Source organism: Prunus persica, chromosome G6 (assembly GCF_000346465.2).
Source record: "Prunus persica cultivar Lovell chromosome G6, Prunus_persica_NCBIv2, whole genome shotgun sequence".
Taxonomy (NCBI): domain Eukaryota; kingdom Viridiplantae; phylum Streptophyta; class Magnoliopsida; order Rosales; family Rosaceae; genus Prunus; species Prunus persica.
In genome coordinates this window covers 19,509,659-19,532,010 of record NC_034014.1, presented here as the reverse complement: position 1 = coordinate 19,532,010, position 22,352 = coordinate 19,509,659, and the positions used below count along the sequence as shown (strand labels likewise).

The 22,352-nt window shown below is 35.6% G+C and overlaps 1 protein-coding gene across 1 annotated transcript; it reads left to right on the top strand.

The window, feature by feature from the left end:
• LOC18772592 (asparagine synthetase [glutamine-hydrolyzing] 2) lies at positions 14,295–22,277 on the top strand. The gene is made up of 14 exons (XM_020565955.1): positions 14,295–14,523; positions 14,680–14,818; positions 15,378–15,473; positions 16,227–16,368; positions 16,755–16,850; positions 17,325–17,419; positions 18,301–18,462; positions 19,036–19,116; positions 19,549–19,770; positions 19,942–20,076; positions 20,588–20,668; positions 20,937–21,023; positions 21,352–21,459; positions 21,746–22,277. The coding sequence occupies exons 1-14, from the start codon at positions 14,444–14,446 to the stop codon at positions 21,974–21,976; spliced, it is 1,755 nt and encodes a 584-aa protein (XP_020421544.1). The 5' UTR covers positions 14,295–14,443; the 3' UTR covers positions 21,977–22,277.

Here is a 22,352-nt window from a genome sequence, read left to right as displayed (position 1 = left end):
ACTTCTGACTCATCAGTGAGCTTATAATCGGAAAGCATTGTCCTCGGCGGAATTTTGGGTACTCGAGGTTCTGTGATGCCTAAACTTTGCATTGCAACTTGCTCTCCTAAAAACCAGGCTGAACTAGCTGGTCCCTCAAGTAGGATTCGTTTACAAGTTACCGTCATGGTATTTTTGACTTCTTCTGGCATCTCGGATACATTGGTTCCCCATTGGTTCCAATTTACCTACAATACAAATTGGTTACCTTTGTGTATGATACATTTTTTCGGTAATAAAATCTCGGTTCAAGAGTCAAGACTTTATACCTGATCATTTGTTAGATGTCGCATCATCACTCTAAAATGTACCAATTGATGGTGTAAGTCTCACTTTGCTTTTACACCTACTTACCTCAATGTTCGAGGCCATGTGTTCACAGTCCCACTGAGTCTTGATAAAGCAAACGGCTTTAGGTACTCGCAAGCCCATACCTACACAAAACAAGTATACAAATTAGCAATTTAAGCAAAAAAGTATGTTGCACTTTGGGGACATTCAATTCGATTACATTAACCTCCCATGACCTCCAATACCCGCACATGCTTGAGGACTTGCCCCTAGAACAAGAATCCATTGATTTATACAAGCAAGCCAAAGTCGCACCACCCTAGTTGTAATTACCAATGTCTGAGACTATTTCCAGACTGAGGGTGCAGTGCATACTCACGTATTGGCTCTTATCATTTAGGAATGAGGAGCCAATCAAGTACAGTATAAATACTTTTGCAATTTAGTATGCTTCTTTATCATCTTTCGGATTCTTCTTCCAGTACGGGGTGGAAACGCTTTCATACGGCACTCTCATTTTGCCTGCATTAGGTCTGCAATTGGTTTCTCAAACAATTGAACTAGCTTGTTCTTATTTTTGTAAATCTCCAAGTCATACTTTAATCGCCTCCCACCAACATGCAATCTTATGATTGCTGCGAAGTTCATGGGGGTCATCGTCATCTCTCCAACTTCATCGAAGTGGAATATGTGGGTAGTGTCCCACCATCTCTTAGCTAAAGCCCCTTTTCTTTTCATGGCCCAATATTGACAAAAATGGCAAAAAGCCAACTTGTTTGACCTTCACTTTCAAAGTGTCGTGCATAGCTATGTTATACCATGTAGCACACTTGTCATTGTTTCCACACTCTTTTATTTATTTTAAAGTAAGCTGCATAAAACATAAAGGGTTTAGTAATCTCAATTTGATTGTGACTCACTTAATTACAAATTATTCCAAAGTGAGAAATGCGAATTGTAAAATAAAATAAGAATACCTTGAAGGAGATATGTTCCTCCAAATCCACGTGAAGCAAGGGTGAACAAGGATTTCGGTCCCTCAATATGAACACACGTACCCCGAACACCCTAGTACCCATAGGACCTGAGATTCGTTTTGTTGGCTTCTGTTTTTTCGAGCTTGAGGTAGCCACTGAAAACTTACTTTTCATAGGCTTTGCAAGTGTGGTCTTCCGCAGCCAGAAACCTTCATGAGATGCTCCAACCTCAATAGACTTGTTCTTCGTCCTCATTGTCGCTTGGAATATCCTTCAACCTTAATACAGTAACAATAACTTTGATAAACATGTTCATACAGGAAAATAGTTTATCATTGAAATGATTGGTACAATATATTTTTTGGGCAAGCAGAGCATACTTTGTTAATAAATGTATATTGGCATTATGCATGAATTAGCAATATTAGATAAGTATGTGACATGATATATCAAGCCATTATTCAAGATTTATCTTTTCCTTTCCTCATGTCCCTCACGTTGAAGTTTGCCTCGGCGTTGGGGTCTGTCGCATTGACAATCTCCATGTTCTTAACACCAGTCTTCTAGCCTTCGTTGTCTTCCTGTATGGGTCTCATCGGCTTCTTCTTCGACCACCTTGTTCTGATCACAAAGTTCGTTAATGTCTTTCCTCATCTCTTTCAAGTAGGTCTTGATGTTAGATAGGTGATTAGATTTATTTCTCTCATTCTTAGGTGTAGTAGGGGTGACAAGTTTGTTGTGGCCGGACTTTTGACTCATGATGTCAAGTAAGTGGTTGTTGTCTAAAAATTTAGATGAAAATCAAGAAGTTGATTGCCACAGAGAGCGTCAAACTGTTGATACCTAAAATTGGTTCAACAGAAGATGACCCCTTCGAGATCGAGGTTGGGCAATTCTACCGAACTAGGTTAACGTGACTAACTAAGTCATCCTCCAGAACTTGTAACACAAGATAGCTTCAGTGGGTGACACTGGTGTGGGCCGGCCTAGGACCCTCCGATGCTTAAGTCAGTTGAGTGTTTGAGAGTAAAATTTCACAATCGGTTCTAGTGCTTCGAATTGCATACCTTTTACGGAGGATGACCTTAGCCTTTTATATCATCCTAGACGACCTAATCCTTCTAGAAGTGGAATTTCATAGCAAACTAGCTCTCCTCAAACTAGGACTCTAGTATAACCTATCCCTCTTTGGACTAGGACTCCATTTAGATAGGCTTTTTGGTGATCTCGAAACATCCCAACTTATTTAGGACAAGAAGTCCTTTGAGTGAAAACACCACGTATGCACCGAGCCTGAGCTCATGGACCAATGGGTCCATAAGCCCACAAGCCACAAGCCCAACCCGACCACTAACACTATGGTCTAGTCCAACTCGACTACTAACACCGTGCTCTGGCCCAGCTCGACCACTAACACCGTGCTTTGGCCCAGCTTGGCCTAAAGGTATTTTACCTCACAAATATTATCCATCAAAATACTTGAAGTATGGTTATGTGAAGTGCTATGGAAGCCATGGAAATAGGCTTGGAGGTCTACCTGAGCTGATTGTGTTACCCTATGTCACGCCCTCAAATTGCTCGATCATTTGCCTTAGAGTAGGAGTGATGCTCGACGCGAGGAAAAAGAAGAAGCGCTGGTAATATATATATATATATATATATATATTAACTCTATGGTAAAACGACGTCGTTTTGGCCCAAGAATTTTAAATAAATAAATTAAATTAAATTAAAAAAAACCTGGCCAAAACGACATCGTTTTGGTCTAGGTGTTTAAAAATAAACCCATCAGTATCCCCCCCATCCTCCTACCAAAACAAAATACCCGATAGTATACCTAACCAATCCCAAACCCTCCAAACCTTAACCCCCAATCTCTCCTCTCACTTCAAACCCTTAAACCCATCTTCTTTCCCCCATTTCCTGCCTGTCGCATCCGTTCGCATTCGTGTCCACCGCCTATTGTGTATACCCCTTTGAATTGAAATTGAATATATGGCTTGATTATATTGTGTTACACTATGACCCCAAGAGACAAGATTCATGGATTTGTCACTGAATAAGACATATGACTACCTTACAAGTATAACTGAGCTGACCACCTTGCATGCTTGACCATACGTCGCATACCCAATTTTCAAGTCACATAATGGGTCAAACACCACTTGCATGCTTGATCGTACGTCATATGACGAGTGAGCACCTTGCATGCTAAATCTACACATTGTAGCCAACTCGAGCATGTTGTAAGCTTAATCTCTAAGTCACATGATAGGTGAACACCAACTCGCATCCTTGACTGTACATCGCATGTTGAGCTGAGCACCTCGCATGCTTAATATCCATGCCGTAGCCGACCACAGCACCTTGCATGCTAAATCCATGTCATAACCAACCCTAGCATGTCGCATGATCAATCTCCAAGTCGCATGAAGGGTCGAACTCCACCTCGCATACTTGACCGTAAATCGCATGCCAAGCCGAGCACCTTGCATGCTCAATCTCTGCATCATAGTCGACCTGAGCACTTTGCATGCTTAATCCTCAAGTCACATGACGGGTCAAACACCACCTCACATGCTTGACCGTACGTTGCATGTCGAGCTGAGCACCTCACATGCTCAATCTTCAAGTCGTAGTTGACCTGAGCACCTTGTATGCTCAGTCTCTACGTTATAGCTAACTTGAGCGCTTTGTGTGCTCAATCTCTATGTAACATGTGGATCTAATCACCTTGCATGGTTGATTCTCCAAGCAACAAAAGCTTCCCCCTTCCAAAATACAGGGTGATTGCCTTCACCCACAATGATTTTACTTAAAGTTCCCAGTTGAACTAGTTCTCCACTAAGAACTTTGGGCTCGGGAGACACCGTGTATGTCGGCTCGCCTCAGTACCACATCCAACCTCTCCCATCATAGTTAGAGAGAGACAACAAAGTCCTGCCATGATTAAAGTGAGATGGAAGAAAGGGTAATCCCTGATAAATTAGTATGTAGTGTGCCACATAACATACATCATCATCACACTATCATTACATTCATCCTCATCATATGATAATTACATACATCTTCATTATGTTATAAATGTGATATCGCATGTGTGAACTCCATTAAGGCTCGCCTCGCCATCAAGACTAACCAAGACTCGGCTCTCCATGACTCGAATCTCCATCGGAAGTTGTATAGCTTTGCCTGACCACCAACAATTTGTATTAAGGTTTCATGAGTCACAACATGATATTCGGCTCAGCCAACATGATTGACTTGGAAGTTCCCAGCAAGAACTCATTCTCAATGAAGAACTTGGGGGCTTGTTGATATAGGTACCTGGTCGGTACCAGGTGCCCTTAGCTACCTTGTTAAGCCTTACTTAGCTCGGGTCGGTATGCTTCACGTAGTGACTTCTCTAGGCTAGCATATTTCAAGTTCACTAGGTACTGGCAAACCAAAAGGTACCACCCAATTCACTATGTGCTAATAGACCATAAGGCACCACCCAATTCATTATTGCCTTTGACCTAACCAAGAGTTTTCAGGCCTATTCAACCAGGTAGTTTCAGACCTATAGACGCTCGCCAATCGAGACCAACACAACTTGGCTTACCATCGAGATCTACCAAGGCTAAGATTTCCATGACTCAACTCACCATCGAAAGTTGTATAGCTTGTTTGACAGCCAACCATTTGCAGCAAAGGCACATGACTTACAACAAGCTGTTCGGCTCGACCAACATGATAAGCTTGAAAGTTCCTAGTCAAGAACTCGTTCTCAATTAGGAACTTGAGGGCTTATTGTTATACATAAATGGTTTGTACCAAATGGTCTTGCCTATACCTGATGGCCTAGCCGAAATATCCTACCTGAGGTATGCTACCCTTTTCAATATAGCCTAGCTTATATGGCCTAGCCAAAATGTCAAACTCGACCAATATGGCATACTTGAGCAATATGTGCTAGCCGACCATCATGTACTAACTGACTCCTAATGCCTTCGTTATGTGCTGGCCACCACGCATGCCTTTGACAATAGATTACCACGTACGTCCTGACATTTCACCAGTCCACTACCCTCGATTGCCAACTGATGAGCTATTGGTCCTAACAGGCCCATGCCTTCCCCACATGCCCAGCTCATACTCCTTTAAGGATGACCCACGCTTATTCCACTTGCTCATTAAACAATGGCAAGTGGCCCTCATCTTCTGCCTATATAAGAGAAAAGATCCCTATCTAGAAAGGCTCTCTCCAATTCTCATCCCCATGGGCATATCCGGAGACGCCCAAGCTCTCATTCTTCCTATTTTATTCAGGCTCTCAAGCCTCTCTATGTATAATTTAATACTCATACATCATAAACACCAAGCTCTACAGTGGACGTAGCCCTATTCATGGGCGAACCACTCTAAATCTGTGTAATGTGTGAGATTGTCAATATCCTCTAAGGCCTGTGCTAAATCACCCGTTAACAATCACCATTAGTAAGAGAAAGTAAAAGTTCTAGCAAATTTTTATTTTTATGTTTTATTTTTCAAAAGTTAAAGGAATTTTGTGATTTTACAAACAAATATGCATGAATTTATGAGTCTCCATTGCTTAAGAATAAAGAAAGTTTATCAAAGGAAGACGACATACCTATAATAGCTCCTAAAAATCTCAAATCACAAATAGAATGGATTTGAATTGATTTCGACATGAAATACGAAAAATCTAAAAAATTGACTTTTAGTGACGAAATCTGATGAACAATCGTCGCTAAAACCTTTTAATGACAAAAAAAAATCTTCAAATTTCTGGGCAAACAATAACTGGTTTTAAAAAAAATAGTTTTTAGGCCACATTTTTTAGCTTTAAATCTTCTTAAAACGTCATGTACACCACCTGAGACCCCCAAACCTGAGTTAAATCATCATAATAACTATTCTAAACATGTTGGTGGCTTCAAATTTAACTAAAAAACATCAACAACAAAAAAATAGGCAGAAAATCTGATTTTGACCAAAATAAGAACATAATAAGCTCTTTTGCTATTTCTTGGGCTTTAAAGTCATCTAATGACCAAAACAACTTTTGTAACACATATGGAGCATGTTGCAATTATCTTTGGGCTAGAAAAAGTCCAGAAATGTTCCTTGAAACACAAAATCTGTTTTTCTTTTTCTTTTTTTTCTTTTTGACTCAAAACTTAAAACAAAAACAACAAAATTCCATACCCCTAAACCTAAATGAAGCATTGTCCTCAATTTTGAAAGTAGATGCATGTGAAGAGTATTAAAGGCATAGAGGGACGGAAATAAAGAAATAAAAACGAAAATTAAGGAACGAAGGTACCTAGTTGGGTTGCTTCTCAACAAGCGCTTAGTTTATAGTCCGCAGTTCGAATTTTTGAAGACGATCACCCAGGATCATGGAGAGCGAAGGTCTCCTTTTGTGGATTGAAATTTGTTTTCAAGTATGCCTTTAAAATGAGGGTTGGTGTGGCAATAGTGCTTGGAATGTGCTTCCTCTATATCAAAGATAAGGAAATCAATAGAAAATATTAATTTGTCAACTTTGACCAAAACATCTTCGACACCCATTGGATATTTAATCGATCAATCCACCAATTGCAAAGAAACTGTGGTTGCTTTTGGTTCTCCCGAACCTAATTTCATGAACACAGAGAGAGGCATTAAGTTAATACTTGCACTTTTTTCACCTCAGTATCTAAGTCCACAACTATTTTGATGGGTTTTCCACTTCTAAGTGTGATTGCATTCACTTGTTCCTTTGGATATGTTTTGGTGGTATTGGGCAAGGAGCCTTGTCGTGTTCCCGATAATATATTGGCTAATTGGTCCACTTGTACTTCAAGATTTCATATGAATGCAAATTGATTTTGCAAAATGGTATCGGTTTTAGTTCTGAACTGAGCAAGAACATCCTCCAATAATACTTTTTTTTCTTGCAGTTGAAAACTCAACGGTGGTCTTTGTACATTCTAATTATTACTCCAAGACAAATTATGGTGCCTTTGCCATCCCGAATTATACGTGTTGGAGAAAGGATCATTGATGGGACGTCGATAGGTATTCACCATGTTTGCATGTTCTTGCAAAATTTTGAAAAATCAACTCCATGAAGACAAGATATGGTGGCGTGACAAGGAACATCACAGATGGAGGAAATCTCTTGTATTGAAACTCTCCCATTCATAGCAAGCAAGACGTCCAATTTAATGGTAATAGTGTCAACCTGCTCTTTAGAAGCAAAAGCATTAGAATTACCAATTTCAAAAACTCTGACATGCTTACCTCTCGCACCAGAATGCTGTGTTTCGATAGTTAGAATATCAAAGTAAGTTTGGCATTCAATTGGTGTCTTGTTCTTAATAGATCCACCTGCATAATTTTTCATTGCAGCCTTATTTGAAATGATTAGTGCCTTATTAAAAATACGCATGAGAACTAGAATAGGCAAACCATGGTGAAGACATTGTTTAACAAATTATTGAACCGTTCCCATGCCTCAGAAAATGACTCATCTGCCTATTGAATGAATTGCATGATTTTATCCCTAGTGCATCAATTTTCTGAGTTGAAAAGAACTTTTCCAAGAACTTGTTCTGAATCTCCGTCCAGCTAGTCAATAATCCAGGCCTCAAGGAGTTCAACCACGTCTTTGCTTTGTCTTTCACTATCACGCCTTAACCCATGGATTAACATAAACTTGAACTAAGACGTGATTCACATCTTAATAATAGAACTAAAATGTGAATAACACTAAAATAAATAAATGAATATTTCACATTGAACCTTTTAGCAGAAGTAACAACATTACTCAAAACTTACACCACTACAATATTATACAAGTTAAAACTACTCAAGATTTCACTAAAAGAATAGTTCATTATTCAATCACATGTTATGTACACGAAACACTCTATAGACAAGCCAAGTTCATCTCAAATCCTATATTTAAGGTTCCATACCTGCAAAATTTGTTAGGGGGTGAGCTAAACCACAACTTAGGAGGGACATAAACATTTTCATGGTAAATTGATATAACTAAATTGAGTGACATGCAATCACTCAGTCAATTATCACATCAATAATAATAATGCATGAATGCTTTTCATCTACTCCTGTTAATTCATATAACTAGACAAGCATACTTGAACGTCTCATACCATGCTTATACCATTTGGTCCTAAATGCTTATTATATGAACTAACCCCCATCTAAATCATCCCATATATAATTCCCATTTTGTTAGTCATATTATCTAACTCCTTGTCACCAGTCCCGCATCACCCAATAAAAACTATGTGCACTGTGGGATCTCTGAGATCTGGCACTTGCCAAGAGTTAGACTCAACTATACAAAGGACTATTTTCATTACCCTCTTTTCCATCATTAGTTCCTCAACCCAATAACTCCCCATAATTTTCATGACATGATATAAATATGCCTTTCATTTATCTCATGTATTAAAATATAACCACACAAATATTGATCAAATAATCAACAATTTAACACCCAGTAACAAAGAATATCAATTAAACTGTATACAACACATAAAACAATGCTAAAAAATTTTAAATCAATCAATCCCTGTAAAAGCCCCCCAAGAAACCCCCTACCTTGACATCAAAACTTTTGCTAGAATTGTAAGACGACTCCCTAATTTCCACCGCATTCAGACTCAAACTCTCTCTCTACTATTTCACTCCCTTTCTTTCTCTCTTATTGTTTTCCCATGCACGCCATGCTTTTCAAAATGAAACAATTGCACTCCTATTTATACCAAAGGAATGTAGGCTACTACTTCATTCTTATTGGATGATGTAATTGACGGCTACTAAAAGATAATAACATATATACTTATTGTCCAAGCAAAACCTAAATATCTATCAAACCTTTTGTTCAAACAATTGTATGTAAGTAGAGGTGTCAATAGGATGAAAAACTAATGTGCCACCTCCAGCTTACATGACGCCACACTTAGTAAAATGTCACGCCAACATACTTGCTGTCCACACTTAATTCAAACACATTCTAACCAACAATTATATGTAGGCAGCACATGTTTTGACAGCAAAAAATATATATTAACTATTGGAAGACTTCAATTCACACACAATGACTTGGATGAAGATAAATATACATGTATCAATAACACTTCCATCTTCTTTAAAAAAGTAGAGACTCATTTTATCTTTTATTTACTTACCCAACCAAAATTTATCAATACACCCATTAGAAAAATAATTTAATAAAGAAAATAACAAAGCAATTAAATATTATAAACATAAATTCCATTTATAAAAGTATAACAACTATATATATAAATAAACTAAAAATTAAGAATATCCAACAAAGCTCAATGTACTACTATAACAACTAATCAAATAAAACTATATATGTAATCAATTAAAACATATATACATGTGCCATACGAATGTCAACTAAATGAACTAAGAAAATAACTATTATTTATATATAATTACTATAATTTAATACTTATCAAAGTAATTAAAAATAAAATATTTAACCTTCTTAAAAAACCTTTAAGAATATGGATTCTCACATTCAATGTGTAGGGAAAGACTTTCATCCTAAGATGTTCTTCAATGACTCCCTCTATCAAAGTCATGTTAGAAACCATGTTTAAAATATCTCTAATATAAGCTAAAGGATGTTTAGAACTTAATCCATGTAAAGAAGGCATCATATTAAAGTGGATAATAATTCATAATTCCTAGCAGTTGCAGGGAGAATGATGCTTGAGGGTGACATCCACATTGTTGGGATATCAAGGTCTCCCCTTGTTGATTCTTCTTTTTTCTATCTTCTCATTGTCTCCTACGAATTGCTCGAAGCTTTTGTTCAATCTCAAGTTCCAATTTAACTAGTTGGCTAATTGAAGAGCAGGTACCAATCATTCACGATATGCTCAGAAATTAAGTTGTTGTACCTTCTTTCTTCTTTCTTTTCCATGCGTTGTTTCCTTTTTGCTTTTTGTTTCTTTTGATATTGTTCATGGTATGAAGTTAAGTCTTCATGTCCTTTTCTTTTTTTTTTCTTTTTCTTTTTTTAACGAAATCAATTTGAGATAAAGAAGTACTTGAATTTTTTTAAAAAAAAAAAACTAATTAAATATTCAAAGTACAACTAGAAAATAAATTGCATTAATATGAACAGACTAAGTCGGTCCCCGACAGTGGCGTCAAAATTTGATGTGATTAATAGCAAGTGGACAATATCACTCAAATTAATATAGTGGTAAATAAAATATCGTTCCAACAAGGATCAGGTTAATCTATTAAATACTAGAGTGATTTATTCCTAATTATATTTGAATTAAACGATAAGAAAATTATGATGATTATAATCTAAATAAGAAAGTAAAATAAGAACAAGTAAACAATGTAAAAGATGAAAACAATTATGATAAATAACTAGGACACCGATTTCACCTAGCTAATCCTGCCAAAATCCTTCTAGCTTGTTAATCCTAATTTACCTAACATGTTAATAATCATTTTCCCTGACCTCACCAATACTCTCTTCTGAATTATATTATTTGTGTTCCTTACCGTCAACCCACTCTATTTCTAGTTATGGTTTTGAATGGCTAAGAACCCATTAAGATTTGTGGAAAACACTAATGATTACATAAATCATATACCTACTCTTCCTAGTGGCTATGTAATTTATGGTACTTGTTACAATAAGCTTTTTTTTTATTAAGAATCTCGTTCCGGTCTCAACCTAATTCTTCTAATGATGTAATTAGTGGCCAATTAATTGAAAGTATTAAGAAAGGTAACAAGCCCTCAATATGTATAGATAAATAAAATTAATAATATAAAAAAATTTGAGTATTCATAGCTTTCGTAGCCCTAATAAAAGAAATTAGTTCATAAAGGACTTATTGAGAAACATGATGGTTAATGAAGACATGAAAGGCACCGAATTCTCCAAGTTGAACGCCAAGGTTGCGCAAGCTCTCTTCGTATTGTCCTTAAAGTGTTTGGGCTATGAGTATGAGTGTGTAGGAATTTATGGCCTAGCATTCTCTCTAATAGTGATAGTGGCCAAAGCCTCCTATATATAGCACTCCTAAAAATCCTACATATCTAAGGTATAATTATAATTATTATAAAAATAGAATTCCTACTAATCTAGGGTCTTCTTGATTTCTCCTTGTTTGACTTGGTAAGACTTGAACCATCTTGAATTAGGAAATTTGACAACATTCCTTATGATGAAAGGAATGACTTGGATTCTTTCCAATTAATCTTCAATCTTCAATCTTCAATCTTCATCTTCTTGCCCCATTTCAGCTCAATTTCTCCTACTCCAGAAATCCTTCACAAATCTCTCAAAATAAATTAAACAAACAATTTAAATTTAGGATAACAACAAATAAATAGGTGAATGAGGTATAATATATATATATAATATACGCTTATCATGAGCCCTATTTTAAACTTTTTGTGTAATGGCTAACCATTAAACAATGATGATTTGAGAATATGGGAGCTAAAGAAGAGGTTAGCTAATTGCTTATTTCTTTTTCAAATTTTTTTGGGTTAGGCATGGCATTTGCTCATATGTAGTAGAAGGTTGATCAATTTTGTTTTTACTCCACACGCATATGCTGCCCAAATCTTTTAAGAACAAAATAAATTTTTTTTTTCCAGTATAATTAAACGTTAAAGCATAAGACCCATAGAAGTTAGGAGAAGGAGAAGAAGAGGAGAAAAAAATGGCATTCAATTTGTTTCCAGTTTTTTTTAATTTAATTAATATGTGTTGCGATTGTTTTAGCCCTTAGATGAAATATAAATGAGGTGTCATGTGGAGAATAAAAGTCAAGCATATCATGGTAGAGAAAATCATAACAAAGGATCCGAATCTCACTCATTTGCCATGACAAAAGGCAAGAGGAGGCAAGGTCAGTTACTATTCATGTGAATAGTGCCCACTCTAGCAATTTTTTTTTTTAATGCATTTCCACCCATTGTCGTGGCAACCCAAAAACAACCACTATTCACATGAGATATGAGAAGAGGAATTTGTATGGAGTTTTGGTGTGAGAAGTGAAGAACATGGCTATGTATTTATAGAAAAAAAAATTATGGTTCATTAGGGCTTTCTCCTTGCTGCTTACAAGCAAGTGGGAGCAATTTGTGCATCTCGACTGGCTGATAACTTGATGAAAAATGCTGGGGAGATTGGATTATGAAACCACCCCCAACCAACCATCCTCCCCCCCTAACATTGACCAAATCAAAATAAAAGAAATGATGGTTGCAATTTTTTATTTAATAAAAGCAATATTAGGGAAGGGTGGAATAGAATATAGGACATCGGGTGCGAAGGTAAATTTTATTAATCACTTGGACTATGAACCCTTTGCTAAATGATGGTTACTATTGAATATGTAAAATATGTCGCTGAGCAGCAATATGCTAAATTCAACTTGACTTTGGCACTTAGGTTGGAATTGGAACTAATTTTACCTTCAATTTTTGACATTCAATGTTTAATTAAAACACTAGTTTTTCTATTTATTTTATTATTGACATTCAATGTTTAATTAAAACACTAATTTTTCTATTTATTTTATTATATCTAGATAGCTCGATGATTCTCGATTTGGTTTATTTTTATTTTGTAAATATGATATTTAAAAAGTGACTTAGAGAATGAACAATTTTGAGTGGAATGAGCAAAATAAAGAACAAAGTACAAACAAAAAGGTAACCAGCATTCCTCATAAAAGAAAGCATTTGATGGTTAAACTTTTCTTTATTAGGGTCCACATGCTATGCTCAATTTTTTTTTGTAATTTTATTTCATATACCTAATTTTCCTTATTATTATTACTACTATCATGTGCATTATTATGTCAAAAAATAGAGAAACCTAGTTAGATTTAGGGTTCATTTAGCAGCATTAAAAAAAAGTCTTTCTATTGTGTAAAAAATAAGAAAGAGTTTTCTATTCACACCAAACTTATCACGTTGAGGTCACTTTGAGAAGACATCTCCCTTAATTTTTTTAAAGATAATAAAATGAAGATGGTGTATAAGTTCAGGTGACATAAACTCTTCGTATTTCTAATGTAGTAAAATATAGCATTTCGCATCTAATCATCTCGTTCGGTAATGTTTTCAGAGAATGTTTTCTGAAAATATTTTATGAGAATGAAAACTAGAAAATGAATTTGCATTTTCAGAATTCGAAAATGCGTTTGGTAGATTAATTGAAAAACAGATTCATAAAATAATAATTTGTGAGTTATTTTTCAAGTATAATTTTTGCTAATTTCTGTCCTATTTTTTATTATTTAAAATTCTGATATTTTAAAGGCTAAAATTATTACAAACAATGAAAAATGTATACTTAGAGAATAATAATGTATAATTAAAAAAATAATAAAAATTCTAATTTTAGAAAAGCCTATATAATAAAATAATATTATATTTAGTTTAAAATAAATATGATGGTTTTATTATAAAATTAATATACAACAATGAAGTGGAACGAAAAAACTGAAAAATTGAAAAAAAAAACACACAAATGGAAAAAAATGAAAAAGAAAAAAAAATCAGACCAACCAAAAAAAAATTAAAGCAATCAAAACCAATACATTGGGTAGAAAAATGAAAACAATAATTTGATGTTTTCAGTTTTTGTACATGAAATTGAATTTGTTTTCAGAAAATAATTTCAGTGAAAATGAAAACGAAATACCAAATGTGTTTTTTGATTAAAAAAAATAAAACCGAAGCCTTGAAAACGTTACCGAAGGGAAACTAGAATCTAATGAACAAATGAACGCCAAAGAATTTGAATCTGCCGTCAGCAAATTTCTAACCACGTTTTAACAGAGAAAGAATCTGACTGCACTAGAATCTTTCTTTTTATTTTATTTTATTTTATCAGACTGCACTAGAATCTTAGATAGGACAGTTGTGCAGTGTCTGTCAGTCAGCTCGTCAGAATCAACGGCCGTGATCAAAGTTCCAGTACTTCATAAGATCACGCCAGTCCAACTTTCTCTCCGCAGCCTCCACTTTCACACTCTGCCTTTCCATTTTCTTTCCTCTTCCTTCTTCACTCCATCGACGACGACGACGACGCCATGTGTGGGATTCTCGCAGTGTTTGGCTGCATTGATAACTCTCAGGCCAAGCGCTCCCGCATCATCGAGCTCTCGCGCAGGCACAGCATTTCTTTTTGTTGGTTTTAATTTTAATTTTTTCATTCATTTTTATGATTATATTTTCTCAATTATCTGTGCATTTTCGTTTTAGATGTTGGTTTTTTTTTTTTCTTCTTTTTTTCAGCGTGAGAATTGTTTGCATGCGTTGTGTTTAGGTTGAGGCATCGAGGGCCTGATTGGAGCGGGTTGCACTGCCATGGAAATTGCTATCTGGCTCATCAACGATTGGCTATTGTAGACCCTGCTTCAGGAGATCAGCCACTTTACAACGAAGACAAGACTGTTATTGTCACTGTATTCTCTTTCTCTCTCTCTCTCTCTCTCTCTCTCTCTCTCTCTCTCTAGCATTGTGTTGTCGGTGAACTTATTGATACAGCTTGCTTCGCATTCTGCTTTATAAAACTTCACTGCAATTCAATTAATGGGATTTTTGGATAGGATGAAAGATTGAAATTTGCACCTTGGTACATTGCAATGAAGGACCTTGTAATAGATAGCCCTAACTACAAATTCTCATTCTGTTCCAGAACCAAACACAAAATAAGTTTGATTGTTCCAGAACCCCTTTTATAATATTTTTGGTTGTTGGTCTAGGGAAATTTAAAGTATTACGTGTTCTAGTCACAACCCTTTTATTTCAATCTTGAATGGGCAACCATAAATTTGTAAATACTGATTACTTTAAATACCCAAGACAGCTTTCCTTTCAGTGGTTTTTAGCGTGCCATTCACAGTTCAAATTTTTGGTTGTTCTTTATTTTTGTGATCTTATTTTTTTGTTGTATATTTTTGCTTTTATCTAACTATGTTGACATAAACTTCTTCTCGAATGTTATGGGAGCTGTGCCTTTAGGTTAATGGTGAGATATATAACCATAAGCAATTGAGAGAAAAGCTGAAGTCGCATCAGTTCCGAACTGGCAGTGACTGTGAAGTGATTGCGCATCTTGTAAGTAATTGAACTCTTACTTGAGATCTGGTAATCCATGCTTAAATGACTTTCTTTTTATCGGAATTAGAACAAAAATGGTTGCATATTTTGCATTTTCTGTATTATTTTTATATTTTGTCATGATGATGCATGAGCAAAGTTCAAATTTTCTGAAGGCTTATTGTCTTTGAGTCTCTTTGACATGGTTGATGTATTAAGTGTCATAAGATGCCTTCAGAATTCATAGTGTATTACTTTGGATCTTTCGATATTCATTTAGCAATTATCCTATAAAAGGGCTACTTTGTAAGGTTTTAAAATGATAGTGAAAGAAAAAGTTATTGTGAATGTCTGTTCGTATTTTCTGTATATTCTAATTATATTTTGCTATGATGATGCATGAGAAAAGTTCACATTTTAGTAAAGAGAGTCTTTCTAGTTTCCTATGTAATAAATGCAATTTTCTGAAGGCTTATTGTCTGTGAGTCTCTCTCACATGATTGATGTAGTAAGTGTCCCAAGATGCCTTTAGAATTCTTAAGTGAATTAAATTGGATCTTTTGAGATTCATGTAGCAATTAGCCTACAAAAGGGGCTATACTTTGTAAGCTTTGGAGTGATTCCAAGGTCCCATTGGTGTGATGCCGGAATTTTTCTAATTTGTACTGGACACCTTTGGTGCAATGCCAAAAGCCAGTCTGAGTCTGGATCTCTTTTTTCTTCCTATATGTTCTTGTTGTCCTGCATCACTTGAACATTTATCTTTGACAGTATGAAGAACATGGGGAAGAGTTTGTGGACATGTTGGATGGCATGTTTTCCTTCGTCCTTCTTGACACGAAAGACAACAGTTATATCGCTGCTCGAGATGCAATTGGTATCACCCCACTTTACATGGGCTGGGGTCTTGATGGTATGGACTATGTCAGTTTCTAAAAGAAAACAAAAATTAACTTTAATGTTTAGTCTACCCAAATTTTCTTTGACTGTTGCTTTGATTTTTCGTTCCTCCTGTTGTAAAAAAAAGAAAAGCTTTGTTTCTCAAAGCAAACACAAATTAGCTTTGATTTACCCAAATATACTCAACTGTACCGACCGAAAAAATGTTATTTGCTTGACTGTTGCTTTATATTTTTCTTTGCATTGGACAAAGTCTTTGTGTTTTTCTTGTTATATTGTGTTCTCAGTCACAGTTCACATTTAAGCCTTCATCATTAACATTTAACTTTCAATCATTATTATGTTTAAGCTTTGAGTACTCTACAGGCAGATATTTAATGAGTACTGATTTCTTTACAGGATCAATTTGGTTTGCTTCAGAAATGAAAGCTTTAAGTGATGATTGTGAAAGATTCATATCTTTTCCTCCTGGGCATATTTACTCTAGCAAGCAAGGTATGTATATGCTGAGCTCTTGTTAGCATTAAAGATTTCTATTTATGAAATTATGAAAGTAATGGCTTTGTTAGTCATCAACATTTTCATAAAAATCATGTGAAATCTGCATGCAGCTTCCTCATGTAATGTCTTTTTTCCCATTTTAAAAAGAGAAAAAAAGGAGAAGAAATGATTCTGTTATACTTCAGCAACTAAAGGTATTTTGAAAAATAACAAGGGTTTTGACATATCTTTATCTTTATTGTTTCTTTTTGTATATTTGTTTTGGATAAGTTATTACCTTCAGAAAGTTAAGAACTTGTAAACTTTTGGATAAGTAATTATCTTCAAAATTTAAGATCTTATAAACTAAGTGTTGTCTTTTTATATTCGTGTAACTTGAATTTAAAAATCATGAAGTTGTGTTCCTTAAACTTTTTAGATGTTGTATCCACTGTAATTTTATTTATCCACAAACTTATATGTCTTCAGGAGGGCTGAGAAGGTGGTACAACCCCCCATGGTTTTTGGAACAGACACCATCAAGTTCTTATGATCCAATAGTTTTACGTAAGGCTTTTGAGAAGGTATGCACTGAACCTATACTTGTTTGCATTTATGTTTTAATTATTACTTTTAATCAGGTAGCAGCAATTAGTTTGTAATAAATCAAACTCCATTTTTGCATTTTTGTCATTTGAGAACTGTGCATTTGGTTGTTTATGTTAATACTGGGTGGGTTGAGATGAGTCTAAAAAATGAGATTTTGATTTATGCCAGTTTTTCCCATTCCTAATCTTAAGTCTGGGGAGTTGCTAACTTGATGTGTGACTCTGCCAATTGGGTGCTGACTTGAGGAACTTGTTTGCGTTTGAACATTGAGGAAGGGTAGGTAACATTGGGCTCCTTTGACATTTTTTCTAGTCCTCCTTTCATGGTTAGCCACTTTGGCAACTGGATTCTGTGAAATCAGAATCAGAAATTAAACTTGCGTCCAATCTCTGTGCAAAATGTAATAGAATGGGTAATCCTTCATTTGCATTAGCAGCCTAATTGTCCCATACAAGAGAAACTGTGTCGTTGGTCAGCTAGCTGAAAATAGAAATATGATTTTCTTATTTTTAAAAATAATGAGACTAACATATAAATGATTTGACCGGAAGACATTACCCCCCCTCTTCTCTTCCCTTCTTTTTTATTAATTTTTTGTTTGTATTTTGTCTGTTTCAGTTATAGAAATTTTTGTCATATACTGATGTGCAAGTATTTATAATGAAAAAGATGCCAGCATTAGTCTCAAATTAAAATTTAAGGCTAGGAATGGCATTCAGATATGTGATTTGTTCATATGGATTCAACAACCAGGTTGTAGGACAAAGTGACCTCTGAATCACACTCTTATAGCACATTTAATGTTTAGAATTTCTAACTTCATATCCGTTATTTATTTTTTCTTGACATCATGCAGGCTGTGTTTAAGAGACTTATGACAGATGTACCATTCGGTGTTCTTTTGTCTGGAGGACTGGACTCATCACTTGTTGCTGCTGTGGCTTGTCGCTATTTAGCCGAATCAGAAGCTGCATGTCAGTGGGGATCACAGTTACACACCTTTTGCATTGGCTTGGAGGTCGAAACACTTGTCTCTCTTTAGATAGCCAAACTTAGTGCTTACTCAATGTAGTGCTAATATCTTGTTTAGATAGCCAATTGTGATGCTTTGCAAGTCCTCCTCCCCCTTTCTGTTTTTCTTTAATAGTGCTTGTTTGGATGATGCCAACTACAACATGTCCTCACTTTGTGAACAAGAGATGTCTATTAACATAGTTCTTGAACCTCAGGTTGCCAATTTGTTTTCTATCGGTTTGTAAACTTGTAGACATGGATTTCCTGTTTGAACAAGTATATATTACACCTTCTAGTCAAAGAATCATACACGGGTGGGCTTCTTCTGTTGCTTATGCCAAATGACATCAAAATGTCACTGGTAAAAAGTTGTACACCCTGTGTGATGAAGGCAGAGAACGTGACAAGTTTAAATAAATAAATGAATGTCTTTGTTATAGATGTTCAATGACCTTTCTGATGCAAATTTTGGCAACGGACAGCTTTTGATGTGTTTTCCTGGAATCAATCTTTTACTGGATTTTATCTTTTCTGAAATTTTTTCTCTACATTCAAATGATACATTTTCAATCTTCAGAGCTCTCCAGATTTGAAAGCAGCAAGAGAAGTTGCAGATTATCTTGGGACTCGTCATCATGAGTTTCACTTTACTGTACAGGTAATTGAAGGATGCAAGAGAGGAACTTTCGTACTTAGGCTCAAGGGTATATATTAGGTTTATTTCTTACATTTAAAAATCATGTAATCTATTTAGTCTTTAATTATTAAAATTGAGGAATAGCACTGTGTTTAATTACTGTTCCAAAATTTTATTATCTTTAGGTATTTAATGATTTAGGATTGCTTGTAATAGGCTTCACACTTCTGGTGTATTGATTATAAACACAATTGCATTTACCTCGTCTATCCCCTCATTCTACTTCTTCCATAAACTCCTGTCTTTCTCTTGCTTTTCTTCTATTTTTTGATTTCAACATCAATGGACTCGAGGAAACATTGTCATACATTAGTAATCCCAGGACAGAAACAAAGATCTACATTCATCCCAAGAATCATACTGATAATTTGTTTCTTTTCTTTAATGTTTCAGGAAGGAATAGATGCTCTTGAGGAAGTTATTTACCATATTGAAACATATGATGTGACGACTATCAGAGCTAGTACACCCATGTTTCTTATGTCTCGGAAAATTAAATCTTTGGGAGTGAAAATGGTTCTTTCTGGGGAAGGTTCAGATGAAATTTTTGGAGGTTACTTGTATTTTCACAAGGCACCAAACAAGGAGGAATTTCACCAAGAAACATGTCAGAAGGTACCCCTAAAAACTCTCTCCCTCTCCCTCTGGCTGTTTCTTTTCTGTTTTATTTGAGGGAAATGGTAATGTACTTTCAATATTGCTGGATTTTTGTTTTACTCGTTTGCAGCAATTATGACTTGTTTTTATTTTTATTTTTCGTATTTAACTATTGTGACTACTCAACAGATTAAAGCTCTTCATCTTTATGACTGTCTGAGGGCCAACAAATCAACGTCAGCTTGGGGTGTTGAGGCTCGAGTGCCCTTTTTAGATAAAGAATTCATCAATATTGCCATGGCCATTGATCCAGAATGGAAAATGGTATAGCACTTATTAATGTTGGTGTTTCCCCTCTATTCCCTAATTTTATATGCATATAATTGGAGGTCTTTGGCATACTGCTGCCCATCCATAAAATTCAGTGTCATGGCTCAAGGAAATGAGCTACTACCTGGGTTTTTTTTCATAGTATTAATAAAATACACATCAATTTTCCCAACACAGTACAGGTCCTTGTTTTCCCTCTTCATATTTATTTCTTAAGCGCCATGACCTTTGCATTTGTATTATGGGTGTTCTGTCATTTATTCACCCATTTTATTTTCATTCTTAGGTGAGACAGGCATCTTGATGTTCGTTATTTGTTTCAGTGTATGTAACACAGATTTTGGATGATCTCTGGCCAGTGTTTTGGATTATAAGATCAGAGAGTTACTGCTATGAAATTATTGGGATTGTGTTGGTTGTTATTTTAGCTTTTGCCAATTTATCATATCAAACTAAAAGTTCTTATTGAGTTCCTACATCTAAGCACTTGCATTTGTAACTGCAGATCAGGCCTGATCTTGGGAGAATTGAGAAGTGGGTCTTACGCAATGCATTTGATGATGTTCAGAAGCCATATTTGCCAAAGGTTTGTAACTTTTTTGCTTTTATGCCTTACATGGTTATCGTTTTGCATATTTTGTTACTTTTTTTCTTGGAAGAGTTTCAGTAAGGTGTCGTGTATTCAACTTGCATACACAATTTGGAAATCTTCCAGTGCAGATAGCGAGAGGCCTGGTGCTTGGCTATGTAATGTCAGTCGAGTGGCCTCTCACAGTCTGCAGTGTGGAGTTCCATGCCCTATTTGTGCAACATATACCTAACTTTAATTTTACCTTGTATTTTTTGGGTTATAGCACATATTGTACAGGCAGAAGGAACAGTTTAGTGATGGTGTTGGTTACAGCTGGATTGATGGCTTGAAAGATCATGCAAACAAACAAGTATGCATCACCTTAGCTCAGAGTAATGATTTTGGAGGGAAATGTTCTCTTGCTAGAGAGTGTGCCATGTTATGTTACCATACTGTCAATTTGGACTATTGATTAGGCAGCTCCTATCCGAATGTGCGTTTCAAATTGATAGTTTGACAACATAACATGTCAAACCTCTTGCAAGAGAAAATTAATTTATTTCTGGCTTATTTCGTGTTGCAATAATTCGGTTTAGAGTTCTAACTGTACTTTGTTCAACAACCCATGGCATCAAACATTAGAGATACTTCTTTATCTGCATATAATTAATTATCTTTGTTTGCCTGTATCTGAACAGGTAACAGATGCCATGCTGACGCATGCTAGTTTCATTTACCCTGAAAATACGCCTACCACAAAAGAAGCATACTACTATAGGACTATATTTGAGAAGTTCTTTCCAAAGGTAAGATACAAGTTCTACAAGAAGCGAAGGAAGGGGACCTGGCTACATGAAAGAAATATATTCACTCACATTATCATTTTAGCTTTCTTGCATTTCTTTATTTATCATGGAGTAGGCGAATGATTTCTCTACATGCTCTTTTCTAGTACTAAGAAGGCGAATAGTATCCGATGAAACCATGATGGGCATGCCACTTTCTTTGCTCTCATGTTTTATAAATCTAACTTGATTAAAATGGAACATTGTTTATTTACGTGAGTATGATCAATTTGCCATTTCTGAACAGAATGCTGCTAGATCAACAGTTCCAGGCGGCCCAAGTGTGGCATGTAGTACAGCAAAAGCTGTGGAATGGGATGCAGCATGGTCGAAAAATCTCGATCCATCTGGCCGTGCTGCACTTGGTATTCATTCAGCTGCATATGAAGAAGCAGTGGATGCAAAGAATAAAAGTTCGCTGAGTGGCTCTCCTAAAAAATTACAAGGGGTTGGAGAGAAAGCTGCTGCAGTTGTTTGAATCGAACTCTATCAAGTTTGTTACGCCGCACTTGAACACACGACCAGACTTTGTTCTAGTTAACATCTTTAGCTATAAGGCATTGTTAATTTTTACTTTTCTTGGGTGGTGTTGGTATGTAGTTCATTTCCCATCAGTGTCATTCCTGTCCTTTCTCAGGCTTCTTTTGTAGATTACAGATTAACTAGTTAACTGGTGCGGTCTCTTTTCATACATGCGGATTAGTTCAATTTTCTTGTTAAATAGTTATATCTTTTAAGTCTAATTCTATAAGATCGTATATTTTGGCATTCGTTTTTCAGATGTGTATTCCAGTACTATTGTTAGTGTTTATGTTTTTGGATCTACATGTCTATAGCAAGGGGTTTTTGGAGGT